At 37.9% G+C, this 23,495-nt stretch overlaps 2 protein-coding genes across 3 annotated transcripts in view; both read left to right on the plus strand.

Moving 5' to 3' along the window:
- Positions 1-2,633, plus strand: part of LOC111332483 (sushi, von Willebrand factor type A, EGF and pentraxin domain-containing protein 1-like) — a 92,446-nt gene extending 89,813 nt beyond the window's left edge. The window contains exons 32-35 of the mRNA XM_088760618.1: positions 62-256; positions 579-770; positions 992-1,168; positions 1,386-2,633. Coding sequence (XP_088616744.1) covers positions 62-256; positions 579-770; positions 992-1,168; positions 1,386-1,627 — 806 coding nt within the window. The 3' untranslated portion in view covers positions 1,628-2,633. The remainder of the gene's footprint in view (positions 1-61; positions 257-578; positions 771-991; positions 1,169-1,385) is intronic.
- Positions 2,634-2,855: 222 nt separating this feature from the next.
- LOC111332481 (low-density lipoprotein receptor-like) lies at positions 2,856-22,771 on the plus strand. 2 transcript variants are annotated; one of them, XM_088760644.1, is made up of 6 exons: positions 4,570-5,046; positions 16,189-16,591; positions 20,812-21,200; positions 21,653-21,826; positions 22,196-22,264; positions 22,652-22,771. In XM_088760644.1, exons 1-5 carry the CDS (start codon positions 4,965-4,967, stop codon positions 22,261-22,263), a joined length of 1,116 nt encoding a protein of 371 aa, XP_088616770.1. In that variant the 5' UTR covers positions 4,570-4,964; the 3' UTR covers position 22,264; positions 22,652-22,771. The 2 variants fall into 2 exon arrangements, 1 of the variants encoding a protein (XP_088616770.1); XR_016001456.1 differs by lacking the exons at positions 16,189-16,591; positions 20,812-21,200; positions 21,653-21,826; positions 22,196-22,264; positions 22,652-22,771 and adding exons at positions 5,510-9,377; positions 10,110-11,442 and having other exon boundaries at positions 2,856-5,046.
- The last annotated feature ends 724 nt before the right edge of the window (positions 22,772-23,495 follow it).

Below are 23,495 nucleotides of genomic sequence, written 5' to 3' on the forward strand. Positions count from 1 at the left end.
TTATTGCTTTGGGAATTGCTATAAGTGTCTTAATGACCATGCATCATTCTTCTTTTACTAGTCATTAATTGTACATCACTGACCATCGACCCAGGAGGTCCACTTAGCATGGGTTATTGTGGTAATCAGCATGGAACAAAATGTAACTTTTCTTGTCCTGTTGGTTATCGTTTGAATGGATCATCAGTGATAACGTGTGTTGCCCCTGGTAACCAACATCCTGGAGTGTGGAACGACTCTGTACCGACCTGTGAAGGTGAATTCGAATTACCTACCAATGTTTACACTTTAAATATTCTGCAATTCATTCATCTCTTAATGATGATTGAAAATGTAACACTTTACTTTCTACAAACACGAAACAGCACACAATAACTAATAGGAATTGAAATTAAATGATGTCGGATGGCGAAGATATGCTTGTACTATTTGCATTCTCATTAAAAAAGTATTGTATTTCCATGGCAAAAAGGTACGCTATATGCCGTTCGCCCATGCCTCTTAGCAGAAAAATGTTATTAAATAATTGTATAGTATTTCTTATAAAACAGGATAGGTATGCATTTTACCTTTTTCAGTTGTGATGTGCCCTCTCCCGATGCCGCCAGCCAATAGTGTTCGACAAGGATGCTCTGGGAATGCAACAGAATACCCATATAGCACTGAGTGTCAGTTCTCCTGCATTGAGGGTTACACACCAAATGGTTCTAGCTTGAGAAAATGCCAAGACAACGGGCTCTGGAGCGGAGGGGGGGAATTTTATTGCGAGAGTAAGTTTGAAAAATATTTCAGACTCAATATGATTTTTGTCGAGAAATAAATTGAACGATACTCACTTTACCCGGAAAGAAAAGTGCTCAAATACATCTGGTGAACTGTGATATAGAAATGGTTTCAACAAGAGTCTTTCCTTAAGCGTCCGACACAGAAAAAAATTTAACAATGCGCCAAAGACTGTTTTTCTCGTAATTTCATTGTTTTTATTCTCTAGGAATACTATGTGAGTCTCTTCAACTTCCTCCCAGTATGAGAACGAACGGCTCTTGCAGCCCGTTACCTGGCAACGCTTGTCAGTTTACCTGCGAACGAGGCTTGAACTTGATTGGCTCAGCAGTCAGGTGGTGTGATAAAGATGGATCATGGACCGGCATGCAACCTCGATGTGAAGGTAAGTACGCAATATTAAACTTATTCATCGAAAATAAGAGCTAAAAAATCCAACCAAACAAAAACTTATCAATTATGTTATAGCTTTTTACTTTAAAAGGTTGATCGCATCCATTTACTTTCGTCCCTCAAATACTTCCTTTCCAATCCTCCACATGGAACTCTTGTGAACGCACTCACCAGAGCGGTTGAAAACATCCATCAACATCTTTTTTCAGTGATCGCCTGCCCAGTGTTATCACTACCGACCAATGGTGTACTCTTGGGATGTAACACCAATACGACGGAGATGTTATATGGCGCAGAATGCAGGTTCTCTTGTGAGGATGGATCTGTAGCAACTGGTTCAACAGTGAGGAGATGTACAGAAAATGCAACCTGGACTGGGATAGATCTTCAGTGTGCAGGTATAAGATCTGAGAACAATTGGAATCATGAAAATTTAAAAATTGATCATTAGAGAATTCTGCACATCATTTCGATTGGCGTTCTTGATCATGAAACGATTCAAGGTCAAAGTGTTTTATCAGTGATTCGCACAACGTTGCATCTTTTTTGTCTATGCCTATACGGTCCATGTTATCTATCGGTAAATGGATCATCGATGTACGATCGTAAAACGCAAGAATTCGACCATCGTGGATTGCCAGCCGATACAGGATCGTCAACAGATTTTATTGCTTGCAATTATCATAGATCGCTAGAGTGGATCAAAGTCGTTGCAATAGTATTTGTTGTGGCTCTTCAGTGGATTAAACTCATCCCTACATGGATGGATCAATCGATACACGATCGTAAAATGTAATGAGTTGACGATCTTAGATCACAAGCCGATAAAGGATCGTCGACTGGGATTCGCAATCATTGTAGATCGCTACAATCGATCTAAAATCGTTGCAGTTTTCCTTTTTATGGGTATGCAGTCCATCTAAATCGCTGCGGCAGTCTATGTTATAGTTTTGCAGTCGTTGTAATTTATTTGCAGATGGATGGATCGATCGATGTACGATTGTAGGACGCAATATTGTAACGATCATAGGATACGAGCCTACACAGGATCGTCAATACTTCGCAGTATTCTTTGTTATGTATACGCGGTCCATCAAATGCATCTGTACGTGAATCAGTCGATGCACTGTTGTGAACTGCAATGACTTGACGATTCTCGATCACCAGTCGATACAGGATTGTCCATAGTCTTATTTACAGTGCTTGTAGATCGCAATACTCGATCTACCATCTCTGTGTAATTACTATGTATTGCTTATGTCGATTGATCTTCTGCATCTGTGCATGAAACAATTGACCTACGATGAAAGAGCGTTTTTTGATTGTTGTTATGTGTTCAATGCCAATTATTGATACATTTCCCATTAATCAGTTTTCTTAATGTTGGTAACGAGTTTAAGGTGATACCGGTAGGTTTAACGGTATTCAATAGATGTTTAAAAAATTCTGATCTTCTGCTGAGCTTCTTTTCTTTTACAGCTTTATGCAGTTTTGGCGATATGTTGTTCATTTAGAAAAACACGAACTTTTAGGCAGGTGACGCAGTCTGACAAGAGAGGGAGAATTTCAAATGATTGTCAGTAAATGAACTGAAAAAGTTATATCAAGGTAAGAGAACCCAGGATAAGATTTAATTTAACTCCCATCCGCATTTAGTGTTGTTACGCCTCAAAGCCGATTATATTTGAATTATTTGTATTTTTATTTGCGAATATTTATACAGGGAGCCCAGTTCAGCACTCAGCTGATTTAAATGTGTAACTCCCACCCATCCCACCCCAGGGGAAAACATCCATCACACAGTAATCTCGTGCGTGGGAAATTAACGTCTCCTACCCCTAACCCTGCAGAAGATAGGGCCTACGCTTTATTCGTCCTTATCCGAGAAGACTAAAATATCTATCCACTTCTTGATATTATAGAAAGGTAGGAAATTCTCTTCAGCTATTTTAAGACCATGAGTATTTGTACGGCCAGGGCTCGAACCCTCGACCTCCCGCACAACACAATCCGGCGCTCTAACCAATTGAGCTAAGCGGGAGGCGGTTTATTGATTGAGTAAATGAGTGCGGGCGTTCCTGATCTACTTAACACTAATGGCAGAAGATGCTTTTCTTTTATTTAACACTAAATCTTAACGTTATGAACAATATTGAGTAGTCAGAGGGATTTAATGAGAAAACTAAAAAGTATTGGTGCCCTTACCAAGACAAATTTCCCTAATTTTCATACATTTCTGGGTAAAATAAGCTGGACCCATCGCTTTGTGTTTTTCTCCATGATGTTGCAGATATTTGATCAAACAAGCTTTATTTGAAACGGTTCGTTAAGATACGTAAGGAAATTAATTTAATCTCGAGAACTCGCCACTTTATCAGAACTCCAAATTAATGTTTTGAACATTTGGAACAGTGCTCTGACTACAGTGAACAACTTAACAAACAAATAGAAAAGTTCCCAACCTCTGCAAGCTAAAGCATGTTAATATCTACTTGGTGTTTTACTACCAAACGATTTTTTATTTTATCCGTTCGTTTAAAATTCAGTCCATTAATATTGTACGGACCTGTACTGTACGCGGCGTACGTTAAGAATCTTATTTCTACAGAAGTCTTTACAAACTCTATATCTCACATACCTTTTCTTTGGCAGTTTCGAGTTTACTGACATTTAGTATTCGTATACTGAATAGCGCCTTCGTATTCTTTCTAGTTCTCACAAGCTATCATGGTATGTATCTATGCCTGCAGTTTGATTTTAACTGCAGGTTTAGTTCTGAATTTCTGTTGCGACTTTTTTCCGGAAGTTTCTTGAACGTGTTATCGAATTTATTGTTTCTCAGTAATAAAAACTACTTCACACTACTTCAAATAGTTCTTGGCTAAGAGAGCTTAAAGTCAAACGCAACAGAATATCTCTGGGTTTTAAAAGTTTAGAAAAAAGTTCATCTACATCTATAGGAAAGTTACTTGGTGATAATTTAGGAACCCGACTTTCTGACATATCCGACAAAAAACCTCATGCAATCTCTGATCTCAAATATATGAAAGAAAAACAGTCTTGTAAATATTGCAAATTCATGATATTTCAAACCACTTCCTTTCTTTTGAATACTTGAAAACTCTCGTTTGAGTATTGACGAAGAAGTCGCATGACGTTTTATCCTTTATTTGGGCCATAAATCAATAGTAAGGTGAACAATTTTCGCAGCTTTCATCATTTTTGTGCGTCATTAACGGATCACTGCATGAGATGCATCAAATAAGCAAGGCAGAATTAAAATTACCAGTTTCGATCGTGCCCAAAGCGAACCTTTCACACCAAATCTATATATAAATTTGTTTTCTTCTTTCTCTAAACCGAATTTGGTATCACAGATTGTGGTATTGAATAACATAATTGCGATACAGTTGACTTCCCAAATTGAAGGGTTATCAAGGGTTATCAAACAAAGTGCTTGAAGTCACTTGTATAGCAAGAATGATAATGAAGTGGTATGTCCAACTCTTAGATTTTCTGTGAAATGAATTATTTGTATCAACTTCTTGAAAAAACGAAAAGGACTCGAATGAGATGAAAAGGAAAGGAAAGGGAAGAACTATTTGAGAGCGAAGTATACTTAATGAAATATCAATGTATTTATTCCAAACCCTAACGAACAGGCCGTTATTCATCTAACAGCCCGGGGCATGCGCAAGCTGTTGAGATTTGCATGCATGATGAAATATGGCACGTTTATACGGAAACCATGCTAAGCTTTAACTTGAGTACACCACGAGGCTGAAACTATGAAAAGACTCGGAAATTTTTGTGAGAGTTTCATAACTTTCCAAATCCTTGCCGGTTTTCACAAGCTGTTTGGTTCCTCAGGTGAGCATGAATAGTGAGTGCGTGTGTGACCTGACTATAACGTCGCATTAACCGATTGTGTTATTATGATCTTGTTTGGTCGTACTCCTTACGTATGTAATCACGTTTCATACGTTAGTTGACACACTTCGGGGTAATCACGCTTTGCTAGTTATAATTACTTGTTGAAAACCATGCGAACCTGTTAAATAATACGAAGATATTTCCGTATTACTGCATATTATTATAAACAGAGCCTTAGTTCCTTAATAAAAGATAAGGTTCTTAAGAAACCCTAACAAGATTTTTATTAACAGCATGTATGGCGCGAGTTTGCATACAAGGCAGTCAAGTTATCAAGAACAGAAAATGTCACAGATAATGTGGCCCGAATGCCACGTTATTATGTGTTGGCGAGGAAAGGCTTTTGAATTGATCATTACTTGATTTCCATCAGAAACGTACGTATGTTATTGACCTTTAGATATGCAGTAGTCGCTGTTAGAGTTACATAACATTTGGCTCACATAAAGTCCAGAGGAACCATGAAATCTACCAAATATCTCAGTTACCATACGCTGTGGCCATTTTAGCAGACCGTTCTCTGCCGAACAGTCCGCTGAAACTATCTAGACGGAATTCTCAGAGAGCAGAGGGGTAGCTTTAACTCGGTTAAAGTGCAATTCGATCTTGTTAATGAGCCAATGATACACACGATCGCGTTACATTTACGCAAGACAATCAGATTAAGGTCATAATTTACTTGAAAGTTATATTTTTAGAAAATATGTGAGGTCAGATGATCAAAGAAAATGTAACTAAAACTTTTGAGGTGGTTTTTCATTGATCTACTCGAATGAGCTTCGAGGCTGAATTTTAAAAGTGTGTAATGTGTACATTTGTCAGTAATGTTGACAGGAGTGAGTGCAGGTTTATCTTACTTTCTAGTGATATAGTACTTGGCGAGAAACATTTATGCCATATCTTTGCGAAATTCTCAAGGATTTCGAGGACAAGATAAAGCTAACATACTAGTAATTATACTTCTTCGTAAGAGTTTCTTATTGTTTAACAAACAAAGTGATTCCTTAGTTCCTACGGACCAGGCGAAGAACATTACCGACTTTGCTTAATTAACGGCTCGAGGTAAAATATTCCTCGATCTTCTGTTATATTAATGATGTGTACATGTATGGCATGCATAAACTTGAACGAGATCACTATTTTGAAAGCTGTTCTGAGCGAGGGCTGTCTATTTTTCTAACGCTTTGTGATCAACTAAAATACGGAATGGATTTTTTTGTAACTAGAACGGTCCCACATTACAGGTGAGAAGCTTTTGAATTAGTCGCATGGGAAATTTAGGTTGAAAAAGAACAGAAGAGGTTTAACGGTGAACTTGTAGCACTAACTGGCCTCGCAAAGAGCCAACTGAATGAAAGCTAATGAATGCTCCTCAAGGTTGATTCCAACTTGTTTGATTTGTTTACTTTATATATGTGATTTTAAGCAGTTGAAATTCAAATCAGGTGATCTACAGCCGGGAATGGCGTGACATTAACTTCAAGGACCATCAAACCAATTGGAGCTGCAATCAGCAGTACACGTAAACAGTATTTTGCGCTTCTAGTTGATATTCACACCTCTCACGAAGTGCAAAGGGCGGAAAAGGGATATTAGAAATCACTTGCAATTTCAAACGGATTTCATGATGGAATATGAATGAAATTAAAAAAACTCTGCATGAGTGTAATTTAAGTATTATCTTAAAAGAATAAGCTATAGTTAGAACAAAACTTGAATGAAATTAAAAAATGACAGCAAGACCAAATTAGACAGCTATAATAGGAACTTTTAAAGTGAGAGGAAATGCAGCGCAGAAGTCACAGAAAACTTAATGAATTTTAAATCGCAAACTGCGTTAGCCGTTACAGACGTTTTCTCCAAATCTCAGTCAAATCGATTGAAAAAAACAATCAGCGAATATTATAAGTTAAAGCTGTTCCAATTACACAGCAATTTTGTTGCGAACTGGCGACAGGCTCTTCATTACTAGAGTAATAAACCCCTATAGAGTGCCAACTTGAAGAACGAGTGGAAAACCATATTTCTTTCCGGAGAAAACGTTCACAGGATAAGCTTCTACTTCTACTTCTACTTCTACTTTATTACTCTTCAACGCTATTACACATCAAGAAGAGATAAAAGATAAAAATATAAACGTAGCTAATAAAAATAATAAATAAATAAAATATGTAATTAACAATATAGCTATGCTTAAAAATAAAAACTTAGAAAAATTTTGTACCGCAAAAAGCTGAAAAGTTAAGTGATCTAGTTCCAGGTGATTAACAGTTCCAGTCCCTTATAGATCTCGGAAAGAAACTGTACTTGTAGTAATCATGATGTACAGGTGGATGAATAAATGAATTCGTCGAGTAATTTCTAGTTTTCCTAATAGACAATTGATAATAAGACGGGATAGGCAAAGCAATACTATTGTTCGCAGATTTATGGAAAATTTGTAAACGATGGGATTTTCTTCTCTCGCTTAGTAAATCCAAAGATAGGGATTTCTTCAAATTGGACACGCTGGTGTTATAACTATAATCATGTTTAATAAATCTCACTGCGCGACTTTGGATAGCTTCTAGTTTCTCCACTTGATTCTGTCTATAAGGATCCCATACTGCAGACGCATACTCTAAATGTGGCCTGACAAGTGATACATATGCTGCACGTTTAGTTTCTTCACAGGAGGCATACAAGTTCCTTTTCACAAACGCAAGTGAAGAGTTCCCCTTTTTAGCAATCTTGTCCACATGAGAGTTCCACCGCAGATCACTGGACAGCAAAACACCTAAATAATGATGTTGTCGAACAGATACCAGGGTTTGGTTGTAAAGAGTGTAGTCTTTAACAACCGGGGATCTACTACGGAAAACAGATATTTTGTAGCATTTAGAAGGATTGAACTGCTCAGAATAAGCACATCATATCACCTTCTAGAAGCTCACTTAAGAGCTGGGATGATCGTGTTTCATGACGAGCTTTATGCGACTTTGAAATTCACAGCTGGGTATGCGTTCCAATTTCCGGGGTAGTGAAGAAAATCGAATTAGCAAAATTACAGATCTGTCATGACTGCACAGTTTGTGGTAGATGAAGGTGCCAAGTATATCTTGATGCGCTGTACAAATGAAAACCAGATCATGTATTCATAAATGGTTTGTTGTCGACTCTAATTACACTTAATATATAACAAAGTGCTTCGTCGGGCGTAATACAAAATACTTTGGCGCGAACGAGATATGGCAGCGGAGCTACATCCTCTTCGCCGAATTTTCGGACTGTCGCTCGATCCAGGCAAAATTTGGCATACTGTATCAAACGACTGGTTTTGTAAATCAAGAGAGTTCATGAGGAGTGATTGAGGACATTGCAGAAGTATGCGTCCGCGATCTGGTCGATGGAAATGGTGGACAAGTCGACCCACCGTGGGTTGGTTCGTCGCGAAAGAAGGACACTGTTATTGTTTCAGCCCTCTTCAGAATAATTAGAAGAGCGTTACGGCGAAAAAATTTCGTTGAATAGCTAGTGGTTGCTTCAGATCAATTTAGGTTGGTGAGGGAATTGTTAAATTCTCACCAGTTTAAATCAGAGATGGCGGGAAGATCGAATTTTCGCGGCAACTCAAGACAGCTTGGATCGCTTGGATTGGAGACGCCACTATCTACGCCTGCTACAGTAGCCGACACAGTGGTAGCGCCTGTCTCTTTTTCAGATATAAAGCGACCGCTTAAAGATTTGCAGAAGTTGGATAAATCGATAGGACCTCGTTTATTCATGAAACGAACTGGAAGACCTCTTACAGGTAAGGAAAATTTTTGGGTTATCTAAATGGCTGAATCTAAGATGAACATTTAAATCCACTTTTAATTTGTGCACATACACTGATGTACTACATTATGCTGCTGCTGATAATGATAACACTGTTTGTTTGTACTGCAGGGAGAGAAAAAGTGTTTGCTGGAATTGTTCCAATTGATTTAGCTATCACAACTGGCAAAGGGCTCTGTGGTTTTTAATAGAGTGCTAGCTCTGGCTGTTTATCCAATTGCAATTGCTGAGAAAAAGTTAGTAGAGTTTGATTTTGTTATACTGTGCATATAACTTCTTTATCATTCCCTATCACAGGTAATGGGTAACTGTTAATTGATAATCCAAACTCAAACGTAGAATTACTCTGGACTTTTTTTTTTTCAATTTTCTCAGGAGCAAACTGAAGAAGTTGATTGTTTGGCTAAATGAGGAGAATAAAGTTCCGGAAGAAGAGGGCTTCACTGTTGATGGTAAACATTACAAAGCTAACTTTAAAGGTTGCATTTCAGACTGGATTATGCTTCACATAAAAAATTACTTTTAATTAACCTTTTCAGGTCTAGGTATATCATTAAAATTAATTTTTGTAAATTATTATTTTACTTTTATTTTTTTCTTAGTTACATTTGACTATACATGCTTCTTGAAGAAGTCAATGAAGAAAATTTTGTGCTAGCTGGGCATGGACTCAGTGTTGAACTCTGTTTGTTATGTCATGAATTAAGGGTAATTTGAACATTCTTTTCCGAAAAAAAAAAAAAAACAAACAGATAAAACAAACAAAACTTGGGGCTAAGCAGTGTCAATGTTTCTAGAAAACAGGCATCCCCATATCCCCTTCAGAAGGTTTTTGGTGTGAGCCACCTACCCTTGGAATATCCACTTTGTTCCTTTACAAATTTTAGCAATTGAGATACCATTCCCCTTTGTATTCTTAACAGCCTTCCTCTTTGGATGGATACATGTGGATACTATTTGAAGTCAAAACCTTAATCAAGATATTATGTCTGATCCAAAAGATAGCTTGAGCAAGTAAACTCTTGAACAGTTGACAGAGAGCAGTTAATGATTCAGATCATTAAATGGGCTTCTTTTTGAGTTTTTTTTCTTTTATATGGAATGGGCCACTACATGTAGCTACTACTTTTGCACTATTCAAATAATTCACTGTCAGTGTTAATAATTGTCCTTTTCAATTTCAGTTACTGTCTGGCCTTCCTGAAGTAACAGAGAAACTTGGCTTTTTTAAGCTGTGACTCTGTGAGAAATGAAATCTCCAGGTGCCTTTTGGGAACAAAATATTTGAACTGGAAACTTTGGTAAGTGTTTGACATGCCTGGAACAGCAGAGGAACTGTGCTTTTCAAACTGCAGCTCTGTGTTCCTTGGGCACTAAAATGGTAAATTTTCCCTTTCAAACTAATTATAGGAGTTAGTTTGTAGTAAGTAAAAGATTGTTGGTATCACCATTTGGCCTGCCTGAAACAGCAGAGGAAACTAGCTTTTCAGGCTGTGACTCTGTGGGAAATTTATCCTCAGGTATTTCTTGGGCACTAAAGTGTTATTAATTCCACATGAGCCATTATTTAATTTAATTTGTGTTGAGTAAAAGACTGTTGGTATCACTGTTTGGCCTGCCTGAAACAGCAGAGGAACCTGGCTTTTCAAGCTGTGACTCTGTGGGAAATTTATTCTTGGGTGTTTCTAGGGCATTAAAATGATATTAATTTTACTTGAACCATTTTTGAAATTAGTTTTTCGAGCACGAAAAACTGCTGATATCACCGTTTGGCTTGCCTAAAACAGCAGAGGAACTTGGCTTTTCAAGCTGTGACTCTGTGGGAAATTTATCCTCAGGTGTTTCTTGGGCACTAAAATGGTAAATAAATGTAATTACACATGAACAAGTCTATATTTTGATTGATAATATCCTAATTTGTAACCAGATGACAATAATTTTGGAACTTTAGTTCTCTAGAGCAGACAAAAGGCTCACCTATTTTAAGCTGGGACTCTGTGGAAGTCTAATTTTTACAGGTGATTGCCAGGCACTAACATGGTAAGATCACATGAAAAATTTTGGTTCTTTGTTATCATATTTTTTTTAGTGAATAAATGTTGAGATCACTGCTTGGCTTGCCTGAAACAGGAAAGGAGCTTGGCTTATCTATCTAGTGATGACTGTATGGTAATTTTTCTCATGTGGTTCTCATTTGCACACAAAAGTGGAAATTATATTAATGAACTTAACATGACCAATTCTGTCTTTATTCAACTACTTAAAGCAAGCAAAGTAATATTGTTGTGACCTATTCTACGATGAGACCAAAAGTCTTTTTCATACTACATGTATTTGAACCATTATTGTGAGTGGTTGCCTTATATAAATATTTCAGTCTTAACAAGAATTAAGCCACAATAAAAACTGAATGTGTCATTTGATGGCATCTACATGTACATGTTTATCCACTGTATGTAGTACGATACAACGTAACTATGAATGTCTATAGTTAGTCTTCAGTGCCTATATTGTTTCTATCTAGGTGGTGTATTATTGTGATGGAAACCTTGGAGTAACATTTCTTAGTGCTTTGAGAAAGATTAACATGCAGGCAAGCGAGAAAAGAAAAGCTATGTTGTCAAAAGAGTCATAAAATTATATTTGTCTCTTAGTTACATTGTCATATATTTTATATCAATAAAGATTTAGAAATGCAAAGACTAGCAAAAACTAACGATAAAAACCGACGTTTCGGTGTCATCATGACACCATTGTCAAGGAGAAATAAAAAATGAAGTTTGTGGCAAGGTGTAACACTAAATTAGCATAAATATGTTACGAGCTAATTAAACAAATACTTTTGCGCCAATTGAATCGCTTTGCACGTTCAGAGTGGGTTTTAAGTCTCTGATGTAAAGCATTTCGTTCACCAAACAATCGAACTTGTTACTACACTTTTTCAGAATGCTAAAACGTTTCAGTAGGTCTTTCGGGACTTCGCTGTGCCGTTCGTGGTAGTGTTTATATATTGAAAATGCCTTTCGTTTATGTCCATCCACGCGTGTGTGTAAGTGTCCGCGTGTATAGCCCACATAACCCGCATCACACAGGTCACGTTGAAATTGATAAACGACGCGTTGTTGGTTGACAATCTGTGGCTTGAGTTCTCGTACTTGGCCAAGATCTTAAAGTACGAGAAATCAAGCCACAGATTGTCAACCAACAACGCGTCGTTTATCAATTTCCATGTGACCTGTGTGATGCGGGTTATGTGGGCTATACACGCGGACACTTACACACACGCGTGGATGGACATAAACGAAAGGCATCTTCAATATATAAACACTACCACGAACGGCACAGCGAAGTCCTGAAAGACCTACTGAAACGTTTTAGCATTCTGAAAAAGTGTAGTAACAAGTTCGATTGTTTGGTGAACGAAATGCTTTTCATCAGAGACTTAAAACCCACTCTGAACGTGCAAAGCGATTCAATTCGCGCAAAAGTATTTGTTTAATTAGCTCGTAACATATTTATGCTAATTTAGTGTTACACCTTGCCACAAACTTCATTTTTTATTTCTCCTTGACAATGGCGTCATGATGACACCGAAACGTCGGTTTTTATCGCTAGTTTTTGCTAGTCTTTGCATATATTTTATAGACTGGGCTTTCCCCATATAAATTCTGACTGTCACAATTCTATTTGTTGAGTCCCTAAAAAATTGGATACCATATGAATTCACATTATCTCGTAGTTCTTTCTTCTCCAACATCTATGACTAGTTGTGACTGCAGAGAGGCTTTCTTGGAATTTTGCATTTTCTTTGCAGCTTCTAGGGCAGCACGCCCCGACAGATTAACAACACCGTTTGTTATTTCTGTGGAGCCAATGAAAGATTTTGTCAAGCACAACTTTACCTTAACTTGCTCAGACAGAGCTCGCTCAACGTCACCAAGGTTGTAAGTTTTAAAGGACATACGAAGAGTTTTGTCCTTCCATATGGGTGGCTTCTGGTGTTTACACTCTTTAGCTCCACTAAGTGTAGCACGTCCTTTGCTGGGTAAATGACTAAAAAAAGTCAAGTCTTACATTTGTAAAGGTGAAGTGGCATCATTTTGCTGCGAAAGAATTTTAAAGTATTAGTCAAGTCCACAGAGACGTACAAAATACAATAAAATTTCATGATGTTATGATAAAATTATTTAAAGGAAACACTAAAAGTAACGCTCGTCTCACTGAAGTGCTTCAAGATGGCCTCAGGACGACTTGTAACCCTGACTTGTATTTCCTGGGCGTATATAACTTCAGTCGCCATTTGAATTAAGCTATTTGATCTTCTTTCGGTCTCAAAACATACACCAGTGTTGTTCGTTCCCTAGTAACAAAAAGTACATGACATGGAAAGGCATAGTGAGGGCCACAAGTCTTACTCTTGCAACCATTGCAAATAACTGCTTTCGGGGGTTCTAGTTCTCTTAAAGTTTGTAAAAATATACGGAATAGAGGATCAAGACAAGTGGCCATTTTTGTTCCAATTTTCAATACTGGGCGCGAGCATGTGAGCCGTTGTCAATACAGCCGTGCCTTGAAACTGTGTTAAAAAACCCCTACGGGGGAAATTACTTTCCAGACGCTGATGCACTTCGTTCGAGCAAAGCCTTCGAACTTGTAACATTGCTTGCTTTGCTACACTGATAAAAAGCGGCTGTCTGAAGTAATATTGATCAAAGACCCAACGAAATAATTAAGCTCGTATAACACGTGGAACTGTTGAGAACCTATGGAGAAAGATAAATGGTACGATTACGAATAGGCTGAAGAGTTTGATCCAAGTTTGTTTTTTTAGTACTGACCAGGAACTCCAGGGTTATGTGCAGAGTTTAAACGCACCATGAATTCTGCCAGCCTTTTCAAGTATACCCATTCCAGTTACAAGTTGCGGCTTCTCTACTGGCGCCTGCTTACTTCCCAAGTTAGGAAAGACGATACCCTGTGGTGTATCACAACAAGGATGCTTTTGGTTGTAATGCTTTTCTAACGCCCTTATTGTTGTCATGTGTTTCGCGCTTAATTGGCAATTTGTAACGTAGATTTCTGCCATAGTTAATGAGCACCGTTTTCGCGTCCAGCCATTCACGTTCTTGGAGCGGAAGAACTTACTTTCCGGCACGAGTGTCAAACGCGTGTGTTTCAAACCGGAGATTCATTATATGAAAGCTACGACAAGGGATATGTGTATTGAAGCCGGCGGTAGGTAATGAGATTTACCATTAATTCCAGGTCACTACCCAGATCTAAATAGTGATTATCTTTCGCAGTCAAGTTTCCACAGCAATTTAGCGATCTCTAAGGTTATAACGTGCTCTTTAAAAAGAGCACAAAAGCAGCATTTTTCTACAGTTAAGTTGACTCAATGAAATACCTGAATAAAGAGGAGTCACTTTCCGAGTGTTTAGCGACTTTGCGTTGCGTTCGACTTCGAGTTATTTGTGCGTTGTCGATTTCTTTAAGAAGACGAAAGCGACGAGCAGGAGAGGCTAATTCACAAAGAGCAAATAAAGAAGCAAAAGCAAAGACGAAAAGATAGAAAGAAAAGATCGCAGATCGCAGATCGCCGCAGGCGAATAAATACAGAGGCAGAGTTCCTTAATCAGAAGCACGTCGATGAAGGAGAACTCGTTGAGAGAGGAACAACATGGACTAAGTGTCGCTAGTGACATTTTTAGTCTGGGAATTATGGCGAATAATATTTATCAAAATAAGAGATGGAAGCCTTATCCTTAATACTTCAGAATGCAGTACACCTCAATCCAGCCAAGACGCCAGTTTTAGAAAATATATATATTTTTCCAGTTTAGGAATAGCTGAACCTTTTTACTGGGTGAAAAAATTTCAAATTAATTTTTTTGCCACATTGACCATCTCGCAAGTTAATTTGTAGCATCTTTCAGCTGGCTTTAAGTAACTGTTGAATGTAGAAGCAGGAACCACGAAAGAAGACGCTCTGCTAAGTGCCAAAGTTACTGTTTTCCTACTCTGATAAGAACAGCAACTATCGCGCGCTGTATCATCGATCGATTGATTAATGGCTTTGAGAACTCTTATGTTCGAACTAGCTAATAATTCTCTCATAGGTTCGTGCTTATAATTCTTACTTTTTCTCAAAGTTTTCTTTACTAAAAGTGCTCCTGCTTGGCTCAACATAAAGGAAACGACGCACACTTCAATATGGGCGTCTGTTTCGTAATTTTTGTTTACATTGAAAAGATGCATTTTCTACATTTTGTGATGCGCAGAGCGCACTCGATACTTACTTCGATCGTAATGTTGTCAAGACTGACGTGTCAAATTAAATCTGTTGATAGATAGCCATGTGCCGAACCTCACTTCTCGACACCTTTCTTGTGAAAATCCTTCATTAAATTTTTTCCCCGCAGAGATGCTACGTGAAGAAAAATTGGACCCCTCCTGACTTTGCGCTATGATAGCGCAAAATCGGTAGGGGTGAAGAAATTAAAAGTCGTACAAAGCTCGTCATGATTAGATAAGTCAACAAAACATACCAAAACTCTCTCGTTTTCCTCTGTCTCCTTTTCGTTTTTGGAGGTACTCACAGAACTAGGCAACTTACGCTCTACAACGGGAAATCAGTCGACTGACGTTCAAGCTTATCGATAATGCCTCGTCATACGAAAGAAACCCGATTCGGAGGTTCAATTTACAATTATCACTCGTACTCTAAACTTATATATTTTTACCTATAAAGTTTTAAGTACTTCTAATAATATACCTTTAATTATAGTTAATTTATAGTCTACCGTTTTATACATGAGCCTCTGGCTCGGGCAATTGGGCAACCATGCCTCACGTTAGACAATAAACTTTGATTGATTGATTGATAATCGGTTAATTGTTCCTCAGAAGCTTTCCGCGGAAATTGTGGCCATGCATTTTTGCAAACTGCCTGTACAACTAAAGCAATCATTTTTTCGTATTCTTAGCTTTGCTGAAAGAGCACATGCATTTTAGGGAGGACAAGGAAATATTCCCGATTTTCTAGTAGAAATGTTGCACCACAATGCTATAAAAAGTACACGAGCAAGAAGCTCGTCGATACTTTGATTTAGTCCCTTAATAGAAAAGATATTTTTTTTATTTTGTTCTCGATGTTGAAATTTACTCTCGTAGCAGAGCCTCAGTTGCATGCTCTCAGGCTACCTGTATTTACATAATCTAATTCGATGTGGCTTTTTTCTTGTATTATTCTACTTTCCTTAGAGCTGAGGCTACCTTGCAACACTCCCTGCCTTTTGTTGGCTCATACAGACCGCATATTTGCTTTGGATTTCGATAATAACGCGAATTTTTCGGTCATTTCAAATTTAACATACGCTGTAGCGGTAGACTACCATTACAACCTGGGTTACATGTTTTGGAGCGATGCGGGAGAAAGAAATATCAAGCGTTCGAACATGGACGGCACAAACATTACAGTTATCCATAATGACACATATTGTGAGGGACTAGCAGTGGAGTGGAACTCATTGCGGTTATATTGGACTGAAACAGATGGAACCAATGGTACGATAATGGTATCAGACTTCAATGGTAATAACCAACACATTGTCTTGTTTTCGAGAGTTCATAGGCCAACAGGAATTGCTCTCGACCCATATGAGGGGTAAGTATATTCTCCATGAAGGGAGGGACCCCTTATATGTTTGTAACAACAATTCTGTGCAGAATAATCTGGGAGACCTTAGTGGTGGGGGGGGGGGAGAAAACCTGTGATTAGGCGCGTTCCGTCTATTACCCTAAAGTGCTAGGTGGTGAGAGTGCAATTAAGGTTAAGGTACATGCAGTATCATTCTAAATCGTAATAGGTTTTTCAATTTACATGCGGAAAGAGAAGTAGCAGGGAACGTTGCAATATTGCAGGAACGTTGCAATATTGCAGGTGTGGCTGTTAGGCCTTTCTAGGAGTTGCTGTCTGTGTCTACACATAGAATGTACTGAATTTTGTACTGGAGACATGTTTTTCTGCTAACACAGCCGGGAGGAGTTGATTGGCTTCCCAAGCATGGAGACTACTTCCCAAGTATGAAATTAACAAACTGCAATGTGTCCAAAATGCTGCAGCACTTGTGATTGCTTGCTTAAGTAAGTTTGATCACATAAGCGATACTCTAAAAGAGCTGCACTGGCTGCCGGTGGAGCAAAGAATAATCTTTAAGATTAATCTTATTTGTTTTAAGATACTCAACAATTTAGCTCCTGATTATTTGATTGACCTAATTCATGTTTATGAACCTACGAGGTACCTTCGCTCATCTTCAGACAAGTGGCGTCTTATTATCAAACCCTATAACTTAAAGACATATGGTTTAAGGGCTTTCTCAGTTATTGCCCCTATACTTTGGAACGATTTACCTATTGACATTAGATCAATCGACGATGTAAACAAGTTCAAATCTAGATTGAAGACCTTTCTTTTTAAGCAAGTTTATGAACTATCCTAGGTTCTCCATTTTCTTATTTTTGTTATTATGTATATATATATATATATATATATACATATAGGAGAAGAAGTGTGGCACACGAGGACGGACAACTTCGAGCGAAGGAAGACATATACTCAATAAAAAGTCTTAAAAGTTTAATAAAAAACGTTTCGGTCCAAGACCTTCATCAGTTGTATTACAATGACTCACAAATTCCTTAAATAGATTTATATAGGACGTGATGACACATATAAACAAACACAGTAATTACTACGCGAAAAAGTATCACAATAAAAAGAAATGGAAAAATTGTCGAATCCACTGAAAATGTTAAGGAACCAGCGTTGACTTGAAAGGCGAGAATTGTACTAAATAAGGGATAGCTTTGAAAACGTGTTTAGGATGAGCACTTGATGGTGGGAGATACAGGTGACTATCAGTTGACTTTGAGTAAACGTCTGTCTTAATAAAACCCTCGATGTATCCCACTATAAAATTCGAATTAGTTTTTTCCAAACAAGAGCTCCATGTGCTAGATTTAACTCTACATCTTATCGAGGGTTTTATTAGGACAGACGTTTACTCAAAGCCAACTGATAGTCACCTGTATCTCCCACCATCAAGTGCTCATCCTAATCACGTTTTCAAAGCTATCCCTTACAGTGTGGCGACGAGGTTACAAAGAAATTGTTCCAAACAAGCTTTTCTTGTCCGGAGAATAACCGAATACAAGGGTTATCTGGTTATTCAGGGTTACCCTTCCAAATTAGTGGACGACCAGTTTCGTAAGGCCTCTACCAAACCTAGAAGTGATCTACTTAGGACTCATGCCAGATCTAAGAGGAAATTATTCCCATTTGTGAGCACATTTAATCCAAATTTACCTGATGTAAGTCGCATCATTAAAGAAACATCTGGGTATTTTGGAATCCAATCCCAAGTTAAAAGAGCTTTTTCCTTCAAATTCCATCATAGCATCCTTTCGCAAATCTAAAAACCTTAAAGAACTGCTGGCGCCATCCCGTTATGGCCCTAACACTGAAAGCGAAAGGGTTGCTGAGGTCAAGGGATGTTTTAAATGTAATAGAACAAGATGCGATCTTTGTCGCAACTTCTTGGTTGAATCTAATTCCTTTGCAAGTTTTCAAACAGGCAAGAGTTACAAGATACGATCGAAACTTTCCTGTTATTCTAAGAACATAATTTATTTGGCTTCGTGCAAGAATACAATACATTGGTTCCACAACAAATGACTTTAGAGTTAGATTTCGCAAGCACAAGTCTGCTATGGTCACTAAGAAAAAGACCTGTGAAGTAGCGGTACATTTTAACAAAACACCACATGATTTAAGCGATTTCTCATTCCAATGCATTGATCAAGTGCAGGCAACAGTAAACAATTCAGGTAACATCGAGAAACTTCTAATTACCAAAGAAGCATATTGGAGCGCACAGCTGTTCTCTCTGGCACCCTTCGGCTTGAATAAGCGCCAAGAATTTCACTCCAAAAAAAGAATAAACTATAATTAATGCAGAGAATTTTTTCAAATTGGGCAGGCATCAAAGGTCCCAGTATCAGCGTTAATTGGGAATTTTAGTACAATTCTCGCCTTTCAAGTCAACGCTGGTTCCTTAACATTTTCAGTGGATTCGACAATTTTTCCATTTCTTTTTATTGTGATAATTTTTCGCGTTGTAATTACTGTGTCTGTTTATATGTGTCATCACGCCCTATATAAATCTATTTAAGGAATTTGTAAGTCATTGTAATACAACTGATGAAGGTCTTGGACCAAAACGTTTTTTATCAAACTTTTTAGACTTTTTATTGAGTATATGTCTTCCTTCGCTCGAAGTTGTCCGTCCTCGTGTGCCACACTACTTCTCCTACCATTTATCGAGGTTTGGACTGTGAATCCTTTTGGATCCTTCTGGCGCGGCGTCACTGTTGGCTCGAGGCCTTTTAACTTGTTATATATATATATATATAAATATTATGAGAGGAAAAAAGGACGTAACTACATTTCCCGACAAGCCTGTTTCGTGAATCGCTTCACTCTTCAGGGGATTAAACCCCTGAAGAGTGAAGCGATTCACGAAACAGGCTTGTCGGGAAATGTAGTTACGTCCTTTTTTCCTCTCATAATATTTATTCTGCTCTGCTTCAACGTATTGAGCACTGTTCCACGCGAAAATCGACTTGCAGACTTCCTATATATATATATATATATATAACATATATATATATATGTATATATATATATATATATGTATATACATATATATATGTATATATATATATATATATATATATATATATATAGGTATACGATTTTAGTCCTTTTTAAAGTATTGTAAAGCGCTTAGCACTGAAAAGGATAGGCCCTATATAAATATTTTATTATTATTATATTATTATTGTTATTTTATTATAGCACCGTTACTTTTCCGCGGGAACTTTCTTTCATAAATTCGGCCAGAAATGTTCATATCGCAAGGTGTATAGTCCTGTGTTTTTCAGATACGAATCCTAACCAGACTATTTGCCTTTAGAAGGTATCTTATTACAAATGAACGTTGCAATATTGCATGTGTGGCTGTTAGGCCTTTCTAGGAGTTGCTGCCTGTGTCTACACATAGAATGTATTGAATTTTGTACTGGAGACATGTTTTACTGATAACACAGCGGGGAGGAGTTGATTGGCTCCATGGATTTTCTCTTATGACAAGAGTCGAGTACTCAGGAGATAACTAATCTTTTTCTGCAAAATGAGTTTTATGGGTTCTAGTTTAGGGTCTCATCGATCATTGGCAACCGCGGTAAGCCAAGCCGCCCAGTTAGCCCAATGGATAGGGCCCTGGACTGTTGTGCGGGAGGTCGAGGGTTCGAGCCGCGGCCGGACCAACACTTAGGGTCTTAAAATAATTGGGAAGAATTTGCTACCTTTCTATAACATCAAGAAATGGTTAGATATTCTAGTCATCTTGGATAGGGACGATTAAATGGAGGTCCCGTCTCCTGCAGGGTTGGGTTAGGAGACGCTAATTTCCCACACACGAGATTACTGTGTGATGGATGTCCTCCCCTGGGGCGGGATGGGTGGGAAGGTGAGATCGATGGACTGAAGCGGCTGCCAACCTTAAATTGTACCCGTAACTCAGCCTCAGGCTATAAATGGTCAGAAATAAACTATATTACTAACTATATTACTATATTACTATTTTCATTATTCTAAACTATTGCATGCGATTCTGAAAAAGGAGTAAGATGCACCCTCTGAACTTATCTTCCTCCTTCGAGCTATACTTTGAAAACCGAGTAAGTGCACCTTTTTGAGGAATTCTTAAAGAGAAGCATTCATCGCGTGTGGGCTAATTTCTGCGGCTGTTTTCTCTTCAGATTGATGTTTTGGACTGACTGGAAAGGACCTCCAAAAATCGAGAGATCGTCTTTAAATGGAACTTGGCGTGTTTCTATAGTAACCTCCAATCTCTCATGGCCAAGTGGTATTGCTCTTGATAGACGAAACCAGCTTCTTTACTGGGTCGATGAGAAGATGTATATCATAGAATCTGTTGATTATGACGGCAATAACAGAAAGTTTTTGTTTCGGCAACGCAACTTTTTTGGGATTACATTTACCTCATCTTATTTATTTGTCACTGAGTGGGGTAGGGATGGTGTTTACAAGGTAGATGCTTCTAATGGGACACTGATGGGTTTTCTCAAATTCAGCTCAAGAGGAACAAGAGGAGTAGTCGCATATGACAACAAAATAAACGCAACAGGTTTGGCTTATGGTTCTGTAAGTTACTTTGACCGATTCGAAATAGAGACTGGCTGGGGGACCATCTGATGCATGCTAACAGAGTTTAAACAGAGACTTAACTTTAGATGAGGAAGAGGGTCCAAAGCTAACTTTTCCTTACATCTACTGTTCTTGTTAGAAGAGGAATGTGTCGGCAGCGTTTTTAAACAAGTTTTTAAACGCGATTTCTGACACAAAAATTATAACAATTCTTGCGTTGAGTCCAACTGACATCTATGATTTTAGAACTTTTATTATGTACACTAGCCTATCCGGTTGTCATGAAGGAGAATTGAAGAAAGCGAAATTTTCTCCAGCTGCTTCACTTGGTTTTTGGTACAAATAATGTATTTTTGGTTTTGTTTTGATTTTGAAAGCCATGTTACTATTTATTATATCTGACTATCTGTTACCTTTTTATTCCGTTTTCAGAATGTCCAGTGTTGCCCCCACCGTCTCATGGAACAAAATATGGATGTCCAAAGACTGCAACATATGATACAGTCTGTCAGTTCACATGTGATAATGGTTATGTAGGATCTGGTTCTCATTTAAGAAGATGTCAACGGAATGGAACTTGGAGCGGGCAAGACTTTGTTTGTGAAAGTAGGTTTCTACAGCTCAAGGAGGTCAGAAAGTGTTGCTTTTGATTTGATGCAGCATTAAAAATGCTCTCGTCCTAATGTTAGGCAAGTAGGAAGTATTAACTAATAGCTTTGTTTCTTGTCTTAGTGTGTTGTTTGTTAGCATGGATGAGTATAAATACGCAAAATCCCCTAATTAAAAAAAAAAAAAGTGGTTCCAGCCTCGCGGTGGGAAAATTTCCACATCAATTATTTGAAACGTTTTAAGAACTATGTTATCATCCACACGGCCGCACGCGTTTTCGTAGTTTAAACGTGTCCCTCCTCTTAACAATTTTTATCATTCTTTGCGTGTGTGCGTACTTACTAGAAACGTTGTTCATTTTCTAAGTGATCACCCGTCCTGTATTAGCAGCATCGTCCAAAGGAAAAAAGACGATTTTTGTTTACGCATATTAGGGTAACTGGCGAATGTGTCTTGAAAATGAAGATGTTACAAAACAAGTTGTCTGTGCGTTAGCTGTGCGTTAAACAATATGTGAAAAAAGATGAAAGTTTAAATAACACTTTTCTAGCACTGCGTCTCAAGCAATGCTTAAGCGTATTTCGTACTTCCTTAACGTCCTGCGCGCTTCGCTCCTTAATAAATGCATTTTGACCCTGGAACCACTTGCTAATTGAACAGCGTAGGTCACATTTTACTCGATCGGTTAACATATTTCCGTAGGGTATTTAATTTACCACATATTTAGTTTTCTTTTTCTTTGATCAGTTCCAGAAAAAGAAATTAAAATACTCTAAAGTTTTTCTCCTAAGACAGGATTAAAATGAATTTTAACATTTTTAGTTGTGATGTGCCCTGTTGCGATGCCACCAGCCAATGGTGTTCGACACGGATGCAATGGGAATGCAACAGAATACCCCTATAGCACAGAGTGTCAGTTCTCCTGCACTGAAGGCTATAAACTCATCGGTTCCGGCTTGAGAAAATGCCAAGACAATGGGCTCTGGAGCAGAGGAGGGGAATTCTATTGCGAGAGTAAGTTAAAAGTGTATTATTGAAAATTTTTTTTATTTTCTCAGCCTCGATAATTTTTGTTGAGAAATGAATTGAACGATACTCACTTTGCTCAGGAAAAAATATGGTGAAATGCACTTGCACTGTATGAGTCACGTTTTTAATAAATAGTCATTTAATTCGTATGATGCACGATCCTCGCAGTAGATAGCGCTATTTAAGCAATAGCCAAATTCAGACCTGAAAAAAATCAGGCCTGTACGGGACTCGAACCACTGACCTGAATTTGGCTATTGCTTAAATAGCGCTATCTACTGCGAGGATCGTGCATCATACGTATCAAATACCGCAGTTCAAAATATATGATTTTCATATATTTATTCTATCTCAGTCATTTAATTGATGGCGTTTATATTTTTAATTATAGCGTCCTTATAGTTTTCTTATTGTATATATAGATGTCTATATGTATATCTATATATATGTATATATATATTTACATATATTAATGATTGTCAGCTAGACGTAATTCAGCCTATGGCTGCTATGCTTTTAGTCAATAAACTATCTATCTTTCTATCTGTGAGCACGAGTTGGTTTCGGTAAGGGCCCTCTCTAAAGCACCCAGACGGTAGAAAACATTCACTTTCACTTTTACTTTTCCGTCTCTGAG

The sequence above is a fragment of the Stylophora pistillata genome, chromosome 5, assembly GCF_964205215.1.
Source record: "Stylophora pistillata chromosome 5, jaStyPist1.2, whole genome shotgun sequence".
NCBI classification, from domain to species: domain Eukaryota; kingdom Metazoa; phylum Cnidaria; class Anthozoa; order Scleractinia; family Pocilloporidae; genus Stylophora; species Stylophora pistillata.